Genomic DNA, 15,511 nt, shown 5'->3' with positions numbered 1-15,511 from the left:
GGAGGGGTTGGACTTGTGTTATTGTGACACAAAAGAAGATAGGCAACCTACCATGTTTTTACCATCCTCTATGAATAGGTGGCTTTGGTGTCATTTGATAGGCACTACACTGTATTACGGCGATGATTTTAGCTAATATTCTGAATTAAAAATGATGATGAAATTATGAAAAAGTGCTTTGTCTGCATTGCCCTTTCTAGACGGTCTCACAACCAGCTATAGACACAGAGAACAGCTCATTTAGATCAACATTTGAATTGTAGCGGATTGTCCACAAGAACATAATAAACAATAACATGCATGATCACGTTGAACTCAACTTACTTGCGCATTAACAGTTTCAGTGGCACAACAAAAGGATTGAGAGGGGGGCAGAATTCCATCCCGTCTACATTCCCTGATTGGCTGTCTCCATTGTTGCCCCCCGATGACTGGCTCTCAGCGTCTTCCTGGTCTCCACTGCTGTCCATCGTCCTGGCAGTCTGCTGCTGACTGTCTGTTACGTTGCTGCCTCGACCGCTTGGGTTACTGGTCGGGGCAGAGAGTCCACCCTTTAGGTCCTCTAACGTTTCTTTCATCATTTTGGACTTAGCAGGTGATGTGAGGCACTGGTGCATCTGCAGCATGGAGAGCAGGGCTTTCAGATGAATGATGCATAAATCAACCAACCAACAAATATCCTGTATCAACACTTTTGCAAGATGAGGAAATTAAGTAGAGAAGAACAGAAAGAAGAGCATACTCCTGCTGTGAGGCGGACCCAGGGCTTTACCATTTCAAACTGTATTGGACGTACCATTTCATCACTACTCAGGACAGAGCTGCAGTATCAAAAATATCAATCTTTTTGGAGCAAACCTGTGAAACTGCAGTTTTCAAGCTATTTTCTAAAAGTTCCCTCATTGACCTCTAGAACTGCTGGTGTTAATATGACTAATGTGCCACTAATATACAACTGTTCAAATTTAACCCGATGAACATTTGCGCCTGTGTTTTTCTGCTAATAATTAACAGGCTACTGCTTTATTAACCCTTTCAAAAATCCATTGGTTTAGGAAAAATTTGTAAACCACACCTGGATGAGATGCTGGTGGAGTTTGGTGCAGTCCAGCAGAGGGAGCTCCTCTGGCAGAGACATCATCAGGTCCAAGATGATGGCACTCTCTGAGGAGAAAGGCCAATATAAAATACATCGATTCATTTCAAGTCAGAATTAAAGAGAAAAATGTCAAACTTAATAAGAGTGTTCCATTCAAATAGGAACTCGGAAATCGGTGGACATGTTGGAATCAGAAACGCATCTTATCTTAGGCTAGCCATTGTTAGCAATAAAAGGCAATCGATTAATCATGTAATTGTTTCAGCCTTGATTACATGGAAATACGCAAAGCAATGAATCTCCAACTCACCCATGGGCGTTAGATGACACTTGTTGGCTGGCTTGTGGATGACACTCAAGTAACGATAGATCTTCTCAAAGTCTACCGGGCTCTTGTCTTTTTCTGCATGTTTGCTGGTGCTACTGGACTTGGCATGAGTTGCTGCAGCAGAAGGGGAAAGTGATGGCACTGAGCTGGTGAAAGAGGAGGAGGTGGTTGAAACTGAAGAACTACCAGAAGATGGAGTAGTAACAGTGGGGAGTTGTGAAACACTGGTGCCAGAAGAAGACAGCGGAGTACATGGACTGGATGAAGTGGATTTTAAAGTGGAAATACTTGAGGTGGTGGCGAGTTGCATTGACAGTTCCTGGGGAGTTTGTTTAACAGAGCAGTCAACATTCAGAGTCTTTTCCCCGTCTGCAGAACAGGACGTGGGTGTCATCTCTGCTCTACCTGAAGAGCAGGAAATGATTGCGTTTGGAGAGGAGCAGGTGGCAGCAGGTGAGGTTCCAGCTGTGGTTGAAGGCTGTTGCTGGGGTGAATTCTGGATTCCGCTGTTTGACACTTTGACCACTTTGAATGGCAGAGATATTCTTTTGGCTGGGCCTATGGTTGGTGCTGGAGTCTTGAAGAGCATGTTAGGTTGCGTTGTGCTGGTGCCAGGTGACTCACCTACACAGGAATAATGTTACACAGACGTAATCGGTTACATCGACTAGTCGTTGCAGCCCTAATTTGATTTTAATTTTTCTTAGCTCAATTTGCAAAACAAACAAGTGAAATGTTTCCACCGCAAAGTGTCACAAACCTACAAAAATGGTGTCCTGCTGGCATGGCGCATGGGTTTTAGTGCAAACATTAGTCACATTAGAATATTTATGCATTCCACCACCTCTCAACAGTGAAATGTATACCTTGGACTGGGGAACAAGGAAAGTTGCTACCAACAGGCCTGTCTGCATCAGTGGGCACCTGAGAAAGGTCACAGTTCCTCAGAGTGCGAGGCTCCGTAGAAGATATTAACAGCATCTATAAAAACACAGGAAGAGGTGGACAGTTGTGACAGCAGTCTATAAAAACACTCTTATCCAACAGCAAGCAACAGAGAACTTTCAAATTAAGCCTTAAAGGTACAATGTGTAAAATTTAGAAACTTCTTTTGGTGAAGTTGCATGTCCCTCACGTCATCCTTAACCTTCCAAGTGTGCTTTTGAACATATGTAGCCTTATATAATGGTCCCATCACGCTAAGAATGTGAGTTTTTAACCAAACCACACCTCTCTTCTTCCTCTAGATAAGGTAAATTGTTATAATACTTTACCAAATAAAAGAGAAATATGAATCTCTGTTACTTGGGCAAAATATGTCACATCATTTGTATTTCTTGCTTGTTTCCTTTTTCCAGTTTTATCACTACTCTTCTTATTGTATAAGAATGTGATTATAAACAATCATACTGTAAAGGTGCAAAATCTATGATTGGATAAAATATATAGTAGATAATGAACAGATAGTGAATGGCAATTTTATCAATACTCATTGCAGGCTGTAAGCCAGTGGTTTGAGGGTGTTGATGGGTTTTTTTCAGCGGTGGAAAAGGAACTATACTGTACCTGAGTGAAAGCAGCAGAGATCGGCTCCTCTAATGTTCCAACCACAGCAGAAGCCATGTGTGTCCACACCTCAATGGGCCTTCTGATCTTCTTGTCTTCCAACATCTTCCTCATCAGCTTGGACTTTACACTACAGATAAGCTTTTTCTTCAGATATTCTACGGCATCGTGGATCTACAGCAAAGAAAACAGTCCATCTTTTTATACTGTGAATTGGGGGTTTTCCCAATGTGCTCCAGATTATCACATTATTAACCACATTATTTGTTTACATTTCGTGCGATTTCTGAGTGCATATTTAGCGACTTTCCAGTCCCCCTGCGACTGTTTTACTTTTCAAAAAAGCTAGTTAGAAATCGACCAATATTGGATTTGCTGAGAGATTAATCACAATAACACGTTCAGTGCACTGGTAAGCTAATTAATGCACAGTTCGCTAAACTATTTAATGAATACATTTGGTCACAGTGGCGTTTTGAGTCAAATAATAACCAAACCTAAAGAGAGATGGAACTAATCTTTGTCAACGACACGTTTAAAAAAACAAAGACGAGAAAGAACATAATACATACGCACCTCTGAAATCGACCGAGTAGGCACCTCTTTCTTCAGGAAAGAGTAGTCGATGTCTCTGTGTCCTTCGATCTTCCTGCTCAGAGTTTTTAGAGCAGTAAGTAACTTCCTTTGCTCTGGTCGCTGCCACTTCCCAGAGACACTTAAAGCCTTATCCCGTGTCTCCTGTTCATGCTTCAGGTCGAGGTTTCGTTTATTTCGAATACGAGGAGGAGGCTTCATCTCGTCTCTCGTTGCTGATACAATAAAGCGGACAGAGACGGAACTATCTCCCCAGCTGCTTTATTATCTGTCAGTCGACGTTAAGTTGACATGTTATTCCATTCTTCTGTATGGCAACTTTGGAAAATTAAATAAGCCTTTCACTGATGTTTGAATGAAGGAAACATGTTGCGCTGCTCAGACGTAACTAAAAGTAGCTGTGTATAGCTTGTCACTGACAACTTCCGCTAACATAAAAGCCAGCGACTTCACTTCCGGTCGGTTGTCGCTCGACGCAAAGTTACAAGTAAATGCGCTTTACTGTCACCTACTGGATTGGAGTGTATATAAGTTATAAGTAAAAAAAAAAATAAAGATAGGTTTGATAGTACTTTGCTGTTTTTGCAATGTGAATGTATTCTAATATATTATATTCTTGATTTCCCCCCGAAAATAAGAAATATTTCAATGAATTTGGTAAATTGAAAATTGTATATCCCTATCTGAGGGCCACCTGCAATACCGATGAGACCCACCAGTGGGCTGCAGCCCTATACTCATGGCATCACTTGCTGGCAATGATACAAAAGGAAAAAACCTGGACCTTTCTTCATGAATGTAAAGGAGACTATGCTGTCCCACAATTCATTCAATGAAAAAACGTTTTTAAAATCATCTGCTGAGCCACTTTTCATCAGCAAACCACCATTACATGGGAAACACAGACAAAACCACTTGGTACCCACATTGTCAGTCCTAATATAACACTTATGAGGTCCACATGCTGGTTGTGCATGTCTATTCCCCTCTATGCCCTTCAGTGCAATGATTAGGGCCCAAGCACGATGGCACAAGGGAGGGACTGTGGCTCACATTATACTTCTCCGACTGCGTATGCGTTATCCGTCTGCGTCACCACGGAGACGCCTCGAGCATTTATACTTCTGCGTCGTGGTGACGGACACTCGCTGCAATTTCCCGCCCGATCAGTAGGGGTCGCTGCGCAAGGTTGTTGTGCTTCTGGCTACAGTGAGCAATGGCGTCCGAGAAAGAAAGAGAGAGAAAGACTGTTGTTGTTGAAAAAGTGGCCGTTTCTCACTTTTCTGTGTCACGGAACGCAGTTTTAAGATAATTTGAGGCGAGAAATTGGCCATTTAGAGTCTAAACATGTGCTGTGTGTGTTAAGATATGACGTATTTATAGTTCGGCAGCGGCGTTATCGGCGGGGATCAGCTCCGCCTCTGTCAGGACGCCCGGAGCGCACTGAGAGCCGGCACAGAGCAGCTTAGCTCGGCCTGTCCTGAGGACCAATCGCAGCTCTTGCCGTCTCCGTAGTCCCTTGACGGAGTGACGGACACTTAAAAAATATTCCGTGCACCCGGAGACGACGCAGAGGCTCTTCGACAGGTTCTGCGTCGACGCAGAGGACTCTGCGTAGCTACGCAGAGCACTTTACGCAGGAGTATAAATTGGGCTAACACTGCTGCCCTGAAATGTCATGAGCTGGTTAGTTCCCTGTCCCTTGGGCAAGTGACCCGAGTTCATTACCTGCTCAGAAGTAAGTACCTTCCTACATGAACGTTCCATGCTCTCTGTGCAATCACATGCAATGAAGGGATTAAGCATATTGGACACTCCTATCTCCTTTTGAACAAATATTGGACACTCTAAAGTGAGTGTGGCATTGAATGATTGTCTTCTGTCTCTCTGTGACCCTGCGATGGACTAGAAAGTCACATTTTCACAAAACTTGACAAACAAATGAATTCATGGGATTTGGCACAATTGTTCCTGAATCAAAATAAAGCAAGATGACCACTGAGTAAGGAAGATGGTGAGGTCAGTGAACTGCTGCGCTCCCCGAGTAGCTTGGAGCAAGGGCCCTTTCATGATTGCGAGCCCTAGGAGCGGTCCTAGTTACAGCTTGTTCCCATTCAGCTAGAGAGTAAACAGCTATATATAGAACATACAAATGCAGAGACATGACCAAAGGTGGGGAAGTTTTGCCCGAAAGTAGCTTAGGAGGCAAGTGGGGTCAGCTCATTATGTGACAAAATAGGAAACTAATACCTCACTCACTTTGTCATCATTTTCATCTTTCCTCAGTCCTTAAGAGTGTTGACTATGACTTGTCAGGTCACATGTGTCCAACAATAGATCAGAGGTGCTGAGAATGTGCTGGAGAGCAGGAACTTCTTCTCTATTCAACCCATTTAAGGCTGCACTGTAGTGACTGCTAAGATACAGCTGTGCCACTGCTGTTGGATCCCATTTGCTGCAATTTAACAAACAGAGGTTATGTTTTCATAAGGGGATGTCAGCAGCCACAGGTAAAAACACTGCTAATTATAAATAAGTGTTAGTGCTCTGAGTTGATGTCACAAGTAAGTTAATTTAGTTGTGTAATTAAAACTGGATTAAGTCTGCAACTTTTATTTATGAAATATTTAATTTCATTAATTCATTCAACTGTCCACACCAAATTATTAAAATATCCTCATACTTTACATGAGGCTACTTCCTCATGTTGTCCTCCCACTCAGTAAAGCCATTTTTCCAGTGAGCGGGACGGTATGGTTTGGAGTATGGTACATATTTTTTTTTTTTAGGAATAATACTGAAATCACAGACCAACTGCTCCACTTATGACCAACAGGTCAAAAAGTAAATTTCCGCAATGGTAACGTTGTTCATTTAACTAGTTTTACTGTAAAATAAAAGCAGTATGTGGTGTATGTTTATTAGTGGCATTTTAAGATTTTGAGAGCTGTATAGAGGAGACTGAAGTGCCCTAAAGCCAACTCACTGGCTGTGTGTGATTCTTGACCTTTTGGGTTTTATTAGTATTTATTAAACTTTCCAACTGGAGCCAGAAAAATGCTAAAAATATAACAACGGTGAGAAAAAGCACTTCCCCCGTGGACTGAGATAAATCAGAAACAAGGACATTCATGGCAACTAAAGCTACAGTATGTTATGTTACATCAATGTTGTTCTGAATTACTTATCAATCCACCCCCTTCTCAGCCTGACCCCTCTCGTTTTGCTCTAACCCTGACTTCCTGTTGTATTTTTGGGGAATTCTCAGTTGGAGTGTGAGAATGGTCTCAGTGGTGGCTGTGTTGACCCAGTGGTATTTGAAGCAACATACACACATGCACCAACCATTTTAGTTGCAAGCCTTTCCCTGAGGCAAGGATAAGAAGCCTGGGATTTATTCCCGATAATGAGACATTTGTAAACACAATTTGATATATTAAAGTAATGCTTTACAATAACATTAATTAAAATGACTTCAAACTCTTACACTGATTAATGTTATATAAAACTTATAGAATAGTTGTAGTATAACTAATTTCTCTTCTCGTGTTACCGTGGGAAACAGGAAGTAAACAAATGAGCAAAAGGACGTGATGCGGTTAGTAACTGGGCAACACCACTCCCACTTCTGGAACCACAATGGCAGATGCAGGCGCAGAATGGATGTATTATAAGAACTGGATAGAGCACCGTTTATTCCTATGGAGTAGCTCACTCAGCACATCGCCATGCATTGTGGGAAATGTAGTTTGTGGTCAAAGCACACCTTAAAGCAGCATAGACCTATTTTAACACAGATTTTTAAGACCAATTAATCACTCGTGGGCCACATAAAATGACATGACGGGCCACATCTTGCCCCTTGGCCTTGAGTTTGACATATGTGCCCTATAGAGCATGCACAGCAGTGTTACACCCATAATGCCTCTTGGCTATGTGAACAAGCCGCCCGCGCTCTCGACGAGTCCACGAACAGCCAAAGGCATGATGGGTGTGTGCTACTGACGTGCACTAGCAGATTTCATGAATACCGATGGCATGTTAGCTTCAGGCTTTAAACCATGGATTTTTAAATAAATGGCAAAACCAACGATAGTGAATACAGTCGGCTGAAAAGTATAGTGACATGATTAAAGGTTAAAATGATCACTTTAATGGTTTATAATTGACCGTGGCTATTAGTTTATGTGTTTTTGCCCGATTACCCTTATATAAATCAAATCAAATTTTGACTTACCATTCACTGATATACTGTATGCTAATAATCAAACAATCAAAATGTTGCTGTCACAGAACTCAGGGATTTTATATATTATGGTCCAAGAAAATAATGACAACATTAAGTACTTTTATGATTATTAAAAAACAATTTCATTGAATATTAATATTGGTCTCATTGCTATGCTTCTATTTTGGTTTAAATGTCTAAGTTCAAACTTGTAACAAATTTGTTTTTCGACAGGTGGTTCACAAATAAAGCTAACTTATCATTATAATTACTGCTATTGTTAATGTAATAATCACAACATATTCATATAATGTCAGTCCAGAAAACCTGCAGACTCTATGATCAAATTATTAGGAAAAACCTGCAGACTCTAACACGATCGAATTATTAGGAACAATAACAACGTGTTAAAAGTAGTTTTATAACTCCATTCGTTCTATTCCTGGATGAGCTACTTGAGCAATGACTTATCTTTTAACCTTTCACACTCCAGCCTCATTCCTGGCTTCAAATGTCACAAAGCGATTAACAGTCCAATCAAGCATAATCAAATACTATAAGTTTTTTCCGTGTATTCCATTTTTTCCAGTATTTCCATTTCCCTGAGACACACAGAAGATGTACATGCTGTTTCAGTACAGGTTTGGTTCTGCTAATAAGACAGGCTTGATACATCACTGTGTGATTCACAGAGGCTGCACATACAGTACACTCTTTCCCACGAGCAGACAGTGTGGTCAGGCAAGGCTCGCAGCAACATATTCACACATCACCACACAGCAGAGGGGGGTGGGGAGTCTTCAGAGTTGCTCTGTAGTTGTTGTCTAGCTATTTGTCTTTTCTCACAGCCAATGGTGATTCAAGACTGTGGACATTTGTCCTGCTTGGTGACATTATAAATAAATGACTGTAAGACTGATTTGGATCTGTGTGGATAAATGTCAGTGAGGTTTATCACACTGAAGTGGGAGGGCTGTGGGAAAATGCCTGATTACGACGTCTGTCCTCGTTGACGGAGGGCAACCCTTCTGAAGCCAGAACCCCAGTAACTGACTTCATGTTATGCTTAGAAGAAAGAGAGCGTGTCTGGGCCTTTACGTCAGATGCTGCTTCTGGTAAAGAAAGCAGCATTTGTCGGAACATATAGTTCCATTCCTACTGATATCCCTTGCATTTCATATCCAAACAATCAGGACACATCATGTCCTGGTAGTGATCATTAATATAGTTCTCTGAAAATAGAAAATAATGTAGTGCAGTAGGAGTCGACATTAAAAATGTTGCTATAACAGGCCGCACTGCAACTTTTAATCATATTTTAATCAATCACTTTTTAATCATTTAAATCCTTATATATGGGACTCTGGAGGTCCTATCAGTCCGCAAAGGATGAAAAAAGATGACTCACTCATGTTTTTGTGGTCCCTCCTCAGTCTAAGTACAGGAGATAAAACACACCATGTTGACTTCCACACTCATTGGGACGTCACAATGCACTAAATTCCTGGAATTGTCTTGCGGAGCTCCGCTTTGTCCGTAAGACGCGCGAGAGTGCTGGCGAGGGCAACGTTATATATGACGACAATGTGCCTGCTAGAGCCTGCAAATGATCACTTTCCCAAATGCTAACTGCTGTTAGCTCCTTGTAGCCTCTGTGGCTGATGTCATTTCCTGTCCCTTAAGTTTCGTTTTCCTTTAAGATGGACCTAAAGAGATACTACTAAACAGAGCGTTCTGAACAGGGCTGTTTTGGCAGGGTGATTGAACTGCTGTGGTGCTTCATCCTTATGGTATTTCGACCAAAGCAGGTCACAGGCATGTTCATTAGGACACCAGGGAACTAGGTTAACTTGGAGAATTAGGGTATAATATGACCCCTTTAATACGTCCCACCTACTCCTGTCTGCTCTGCTGTCAAAGCTCTGTGACTTTGACCACACACATTATTTACTTTTGCCTTTCTTTTAGTTGGAGAGTTGATTTAGACATCACTGCCTCTTCTACCAGCTCCACATCAGTTAGATTTTAGTGCTCACTTTTTTTATTTACCTGAATACAGCTCATTCCTAACTCTGTTACACTCTGCTGGAAACATAATGAATATAAATAAATGGTAAAAAAAAAAAAAAGCAAATGTGATTAATCACAGAAATAATGAATGTAAGCGTGCCTTTTTACCTCTAAAGACAGCAAAAGTGACTTACATACTGCACACTATGAACTCAAACAACAGTTGGATTTATTGCAGACTCACTGGACTCATGCTACTGGCCCGTCCCTCTCCATATCCTCCATTCCTCAACCTCCTCTCCTAGACACACACATCCAGATCCTCTTCGCTCAAACATACTGTGTTTAGAACCATAAGGCTCCATTTCACCAGCTTGAATTTGTTTTCATAGCTAAGTCAGAGGCCCTCTTCCTATCCACCCCGACAACTTTCCCTACTTCCCTTTACCCCCACTCTGAAATTCATTAGCATGTGGAGGGCCAATGCAAGCTTGCAATTTTTTTTGTGAATTCTAACATTGCTCAGATGTGTGGAATCACATGGTTTCCAGTTGTTTTCTGCAAATTAAGTCCAAGCATGTTTCTGATCTATTGAAGATTCAAAGCGGGGATTCGTGAACAAATGCACTACAGACACAAGCACTGAAAAAGGTGTTTGCACATAAAGGAAAGTTATCATATAATCTATGCAGGATGCCTATCAAAACCCTAACCCTATTTTTTTTTTTAATATCTTGCAGTAATATTATCCAATATTCAATATTTCCTCACCCAGCACCTTATTCTATAATTTTCTTTAACCTCCTTGAGTTTTTGTGTTGCCTTTGCCATGACGTCCACTCACACATTATTTGAAGTTTGAAATCCTACATTGTGTTGCTTTGAGTGATTTCAACTCTAAAATTAACTGATGAATAAAGGCACGTCTTTGAACTTTGAGCTCTCGTTTTAAATATCTAAATGTTCCTTCTCCTGTTATTCATTGTCGTTTTCGGGCATTCATATATTTTTTATAGTGTTCCACTGAGTGTGTGAAAAGCCTCCACTTCATTCAAAATGCTGCAACACATGTTCTGACAACCCATATCTCTCCACTCCGTCTAAACAGAGACTGTGTCCAAGCTCTTTTGGAAGTAGTGTCTGTTTAATGTCTGACAGAACATGAAATGCATAAAACAAATAAAAAACACCAACGTCATTGAACTCCAGATGTGCGTCTGATAGTAGGAGGTGGGAGATGCGCAGGTTCAAATCTTTGCTCAAGTCATTAGATGAGAAAATGTTTTCAAAAGCGGAGTTTAGGGCTGAAGAGACAAAGGAAAATTGTCCCATGATTTGATGTAGACATATATGACTGAGTGCATATGTGTCAGCACAGATAAATGGCAGCGTACCAAACCGTGTCCATTACGGGACTTATGAAAACCATATGACAATGAGGCAAAAATGCTGCACCTCCCCCCATTCTGACCCACACATCTACATAGCACCCCGATACCCCACCCCCTCCCCTTCCAAAAACATACAGTTATTTTCCTCAACTCCCTCCCTCTTTCCCCTTTCGCCCACACTCCTCCTTGCTCTGTGTCACTCCCTCTACCCCTGTCCCATTTCTCGCCTCCCTCCCTGCTTTCTGAAATCTTGAAACAATCTGCATGCACTCAACTCTAGTTCAGATCAGCTTCAGCCACACAGAGTGAAGAACACAGAGGGACAGTGTGGGAAAAAAAAAAATCAGGACTCAAATGAAGGGAAAAATTACAACACAGTGAGTTAAAAAAATAATTTTCAAAAGAAAGGATATAAAAGTTTAGAGAAAGAGTAGTGGAGAGTCAAAAAGAATGGGCTCATTGGTGAGCAATGCTGCTGCTCTCTTCTTATCTTGCATTCTGGCTTTGCTCTGTGGAGTTCATTCAGTCATTGGCCAAGAACTGAGAGAGAGGGATGCACTGTGTAATGAGGATGGCTGCTTTGTGGTCTATTTCCAAAGGAAAACATTCCTGGAATCATGGAGGTTCTGCAAAGAGAAAGGTGGCAACTTAGCTACCATCAAACGCAAGGAGGATGCCACCAGTATTGCCACACTTTTTTCAACTCTGGAGTTGCGCCATTCTCATACAAATGTCCAGTTTTGGATTGGTCTGCAGCGCCAGCCTCGCCAATGTACCACTACGCACCCACTCAGAGGTTTCTCCTGGACCACTGGAGACCAGGACACGGAGTATACAAACTGGCTTAAAGAGGACTCCCCCAATATGTGCATGGTGCCACGCTGTGTGGTCATGGGCTACAGCATTCAAGAGCAGAGTGACAATTTAAAATGGCAGGATGTTTCATGCTCCGTCCCTGTCAATGGCTATCTTTGCCATTATGGCTACAGCGGAATGTGTCCTGCCTTCCGGAGTGAAGGGGCAGGCAATGTTCTATATACCACACCATTTAACCTTCAGAGCACATTGCTCACCTATGCGCCCTTTGGGTCTGTTGCTACCATGCCATGCCCTGTAGGCATCAAGAAGGAACAGTCAGCTCAGTGTATGTTAAAAGAGGATGGCTCAGTGGGATGGTCAAAAGATCCCCCTCTTTGCTCTGATCCTCTTGCATCACACAGTTGGTGTAATCAAAACAATGGTGGATGTGAGCATTTTTGCAAGGCAGCTAGTACTCACTTCTACTGTGAGTGTGCTGATGGGTATCAACTAAGAGACGATGGACAGAGCTGTGAACTCCTTGATTTATGTGAAGAGGCCCACTGCGAGTTTGAGTGCCTGCTTCTGTCAGATGGGTATCGCTGTGCCTGTCCAGAGGGATACATGCTTGCACCAGATGAACATAGCTGTCTGGATGAAGATGAGTGCATCCAGAGTCCCTGTGAACAAATCTGTGAAAACGCTCCTGGCACATTTGATTGTCAGTGTTTGGATGGTTACCAGACAGATGATGAGGGTGGATGTGAGGATGTAGATGAGTGTGTAGATGATCCATGTGAGCATGCATGTGAGAACACTCTGGGCTCTCATATCTGCCACTGCCATCTGGGTTTTTCCCCAATACCCGAGGACCCAAGCCGCTGTCAAGACACTGATGAGTGCCAGATCCCTGGGACTTGTGAGCAGATGTGTGTGAATTATGAGGGTGGCTTTGAGTGCTACTGTGAGGAAGGCTTCGAACTTATGTCTGATCACTACTCATGTCATAAGAGAAGGGTAGGAGTTGACCCATCTGCCATCACCTCTCCTTTCCGCTGGGCCACCCATCAACCTGGTCCTGTATGGGACCCTTTGGACTATGGCTGGAATCTACAGCAGAGCCATACTGACTGGCCTCCAGAGGAGGACCAACCTCTAGACTGGCTGACTGATCCACCCAACATTTTGAATTCTGATGTAATTTGGGTCACCAGTGCTCCACAGGAGGAATTGCCCTTTTATCCATCAGTGGATTCTTCGACACAGGAGTCTGAGAAAGAGGAAGACACACTAAAGGGGGGCCAGAGATTTCAGTCTGAGTTGGAGGTTTTATCAAACACCTTCTACACCACACCTTCACCCACTGCCAGCTCTAACAATCAACCAGACTTGCATGAAGATGAAAAGGAGACCACCACAACTTTCCCCTTCTATTTGACCTCTACAATCTCGGATGGAGCATGGAATTGGTGGGCCAGACTCACCAGCCATAAACCAGAAGATCTGGAAAATTCTGTTACGCCTACGGATTTTAGCAATGACAGAGATGAAGAACAGCTCCCCTCTCTGAGTTCTTTGCTCCCAGAGGAGGAGATGGGGGAGGAGGGACATTACTTTGTGGAGATAACACACTTGCCATTCCCAACTGTTCGCACTGACGTTACTCCTTCCACTCCACCCTTAAGTGAGGGTGGACAGAGTGGAGACAACCAGGATTCTAACCTGAAAGACAGTGGGCAGACACAGAGCAACACTTGGCTCCTGGTGGGAATCCTTGTGCCCGTCTGCATCTTTATTTTTGTGATGCTGGCATTTGGCATTTTCTATTGCACTCACGGTTCTCCTCAGCCACACAGTAAGAACGTCAGTGACTGCTACCACTGGATCTCAGGAGCTCATGATACACAGGGAGCTCCTAATCCCTCAGCAGGGGCCAAGACCCATGTTTAAACACAGAGTAGAGAAAGTGACAGTTAAATAAATGGACTCTTACTGAGGTAAGCAGTGTTTTACCCTCTGTGTTTTTGGAACGGGCCACTTTGAACACATTTGTGTTCAAAATTACTGTTCAAAGTCGATAGATGTGATTGAGAGACTTTGAAAACACACTGACTTTTTTTGGACACAGTTGATATGTGGTGTCAACTTTCAAAGGTTTCATACATTGATCTGATCTGATTGCACAAGACTATATTATTAAGTAAGTTGAAAATGAAAATGTGGCCATATTTAACGATAATGTGTGTTGACATATTCACTTGAGCGTTCCTTCCTTGGAGCCAGATCGGATTAGATCAGATCAGAATTAAAGGTTCTGTTGTTGTCCATGGTGTCCGCTGTCTCTCTGAACTGCTCTGTGATTGGTCAAAGCCTTCTTTGAGGATACAGGTTTTTTTCTTCAGAGCATGAACAGAAATCCTGCCAACTATACCTTTAATGGGAAAAGCATCCTGTCCTTTTGAGGTAGCAGAACTTGACTATAAAGGTGCTGTCATTCATAATCCAACTGTAACAATTATATTTAGTTCAAGGGATTTTGATGCACTGTTTGCTCACATCAGCAGGGAAAAAGGGAAACTCTCAGCAAATATCACTTTAAGCATGAATACACACACGACTTGATGACAACAATTGTTTTATGAGACCAAACCCATCTTTTTGTATATTGCATTTCTATTATATTTAAGTTTGTTTAACACTTATCGCCAGCCATGAAAATAAAAAAGGAAATGTAACTATTGTAATAAACTGAACGACACTATTTATGAACCTCATAAACCTAGAGATATGCAGAAGAATGACTGTCCACACATGGAAATTGTTTTCCTCTCTGATGCCCGGTTTGACAGCACTACTTTCCCAGACATTTGAAATAAGTTAAAGTGCAGATGTTCACTTTGCACAAGGAATGTGATCGGGGCTGGTAGCCGATAGAGTTTAGACATTTTTCATAGAATTGGAATCAATTTCCCTTCATAACGTTAATTTATTAAGACACCCTTTTAGGAGATCATATTTTAAACCAGCCCTGAACTTGCTGCAAAGACAGTGACCAATTAACAAAGTCAAGGTTACACAGTTCTTAATAAAACGGGAGAACAATCTACTTATTGGAAATGAATATGGAACACACATGTTTATTTTATTATCAGACTGTGAAATGTGAGTTGCACCTGAGGTATTTTTTCTGTTACATGTGAAAAAATTGTGAATAAAAGGTATGACAGGGATTCCGTGGGAGTGTTTTTATTGAAAGAGAGAAAGAAAGAGGATGGATTAGGCCATCTTGAACTTTTGTTATCACTGGCTCATCAGAATGCATGAGTGTAATCATTTATATGCTTTTATGGCTGTTATTTATGTTGATGTAATTATATTTATGACGACATCACTCCCCTTTGAAATGTATCCTGCTGATAGTTACATTCCACTTTTTTGAAGCGACAAATTATTTTAAAAGCCATGTGTGGTGGCCGTGTGACAACGAGGATCCTCTT

General features: G+C 42.0%; 2 protein-coding genes across 2 annotated transcripts; one reads left to right on the top strand and one right to left on the bottom strand.

Moving 5' to 3' along the window:
- Positions 1 to 206: 206 nt before the first annotated feature.
- On the bottom strand, positions 207 to 3,832 carry snapc2 (small nuclear RNA activating complex, polypeptide 2; the record flags this gene model as incomplete). The annotated part of the gene is made up of 9 exons (XM_083906168.1): positions 3,570 to 3,832; positions 2,994 to 3,167; positions 2,294 to 2,408; positions 1,833 to 2,051; positions 1,633 to 1,746; positions 1,410 to 1,541; positions 1,076 to 1,164; positions 325 to 617; positions 207 to 216 (listed from the first exon to the last, which is right to left on the bottom strand). Exons 1-9 carry the CDS (start codon positions 3,786 to 3,788, stop codon positions 207 to 209), a joined length of 1,365 nt encoding a protein of 454 aa, XP_083762294.1. The 5' UTR covers positions 3,789 to 3,832.
- Positions 3,833 to 11,666: 7,834 nt separating this feature from the next.
- On the top strand, positions 11,667 to 14,096 carry cd248a (CD248 molecule, endosialin a; the record flags this gene model as incomplete). Its single annotated transcript, XM_083906157.1, has 1 exon — positions 11,667 to 14,096. The coding sequence occupies one exon, from the start codon at positions 11,667 to 11,669 to the stop codon at positions 13,962 to 13,964; it is 2,298 nt and encodes a 765-aa protein (XP_083762283.1). The 3' UTR covers positions 13,965 to 14,096.
- Positions 14,097 to 15,511: the final 1,415 nt, after the last annotated feature.

The sequence above is a fragment of the Microchirus variegatus genome (genome assembly GCF_963457635.1).
Source record: "Microchirus variegatus genome assembly, chromosome: 2".
In the NCBI taxonomy this organism is placed as follows: Eukaryota; Metazoa; Chordata; class Actinopteri; order Pleuronectiformes; family Soleidae; genus Microchirus; species Microchirus variegatus.
Note: the sequence above shows the minus strand (reverse complement) of the source record. Positions and strands in the feature narration are given on the sequence as shown.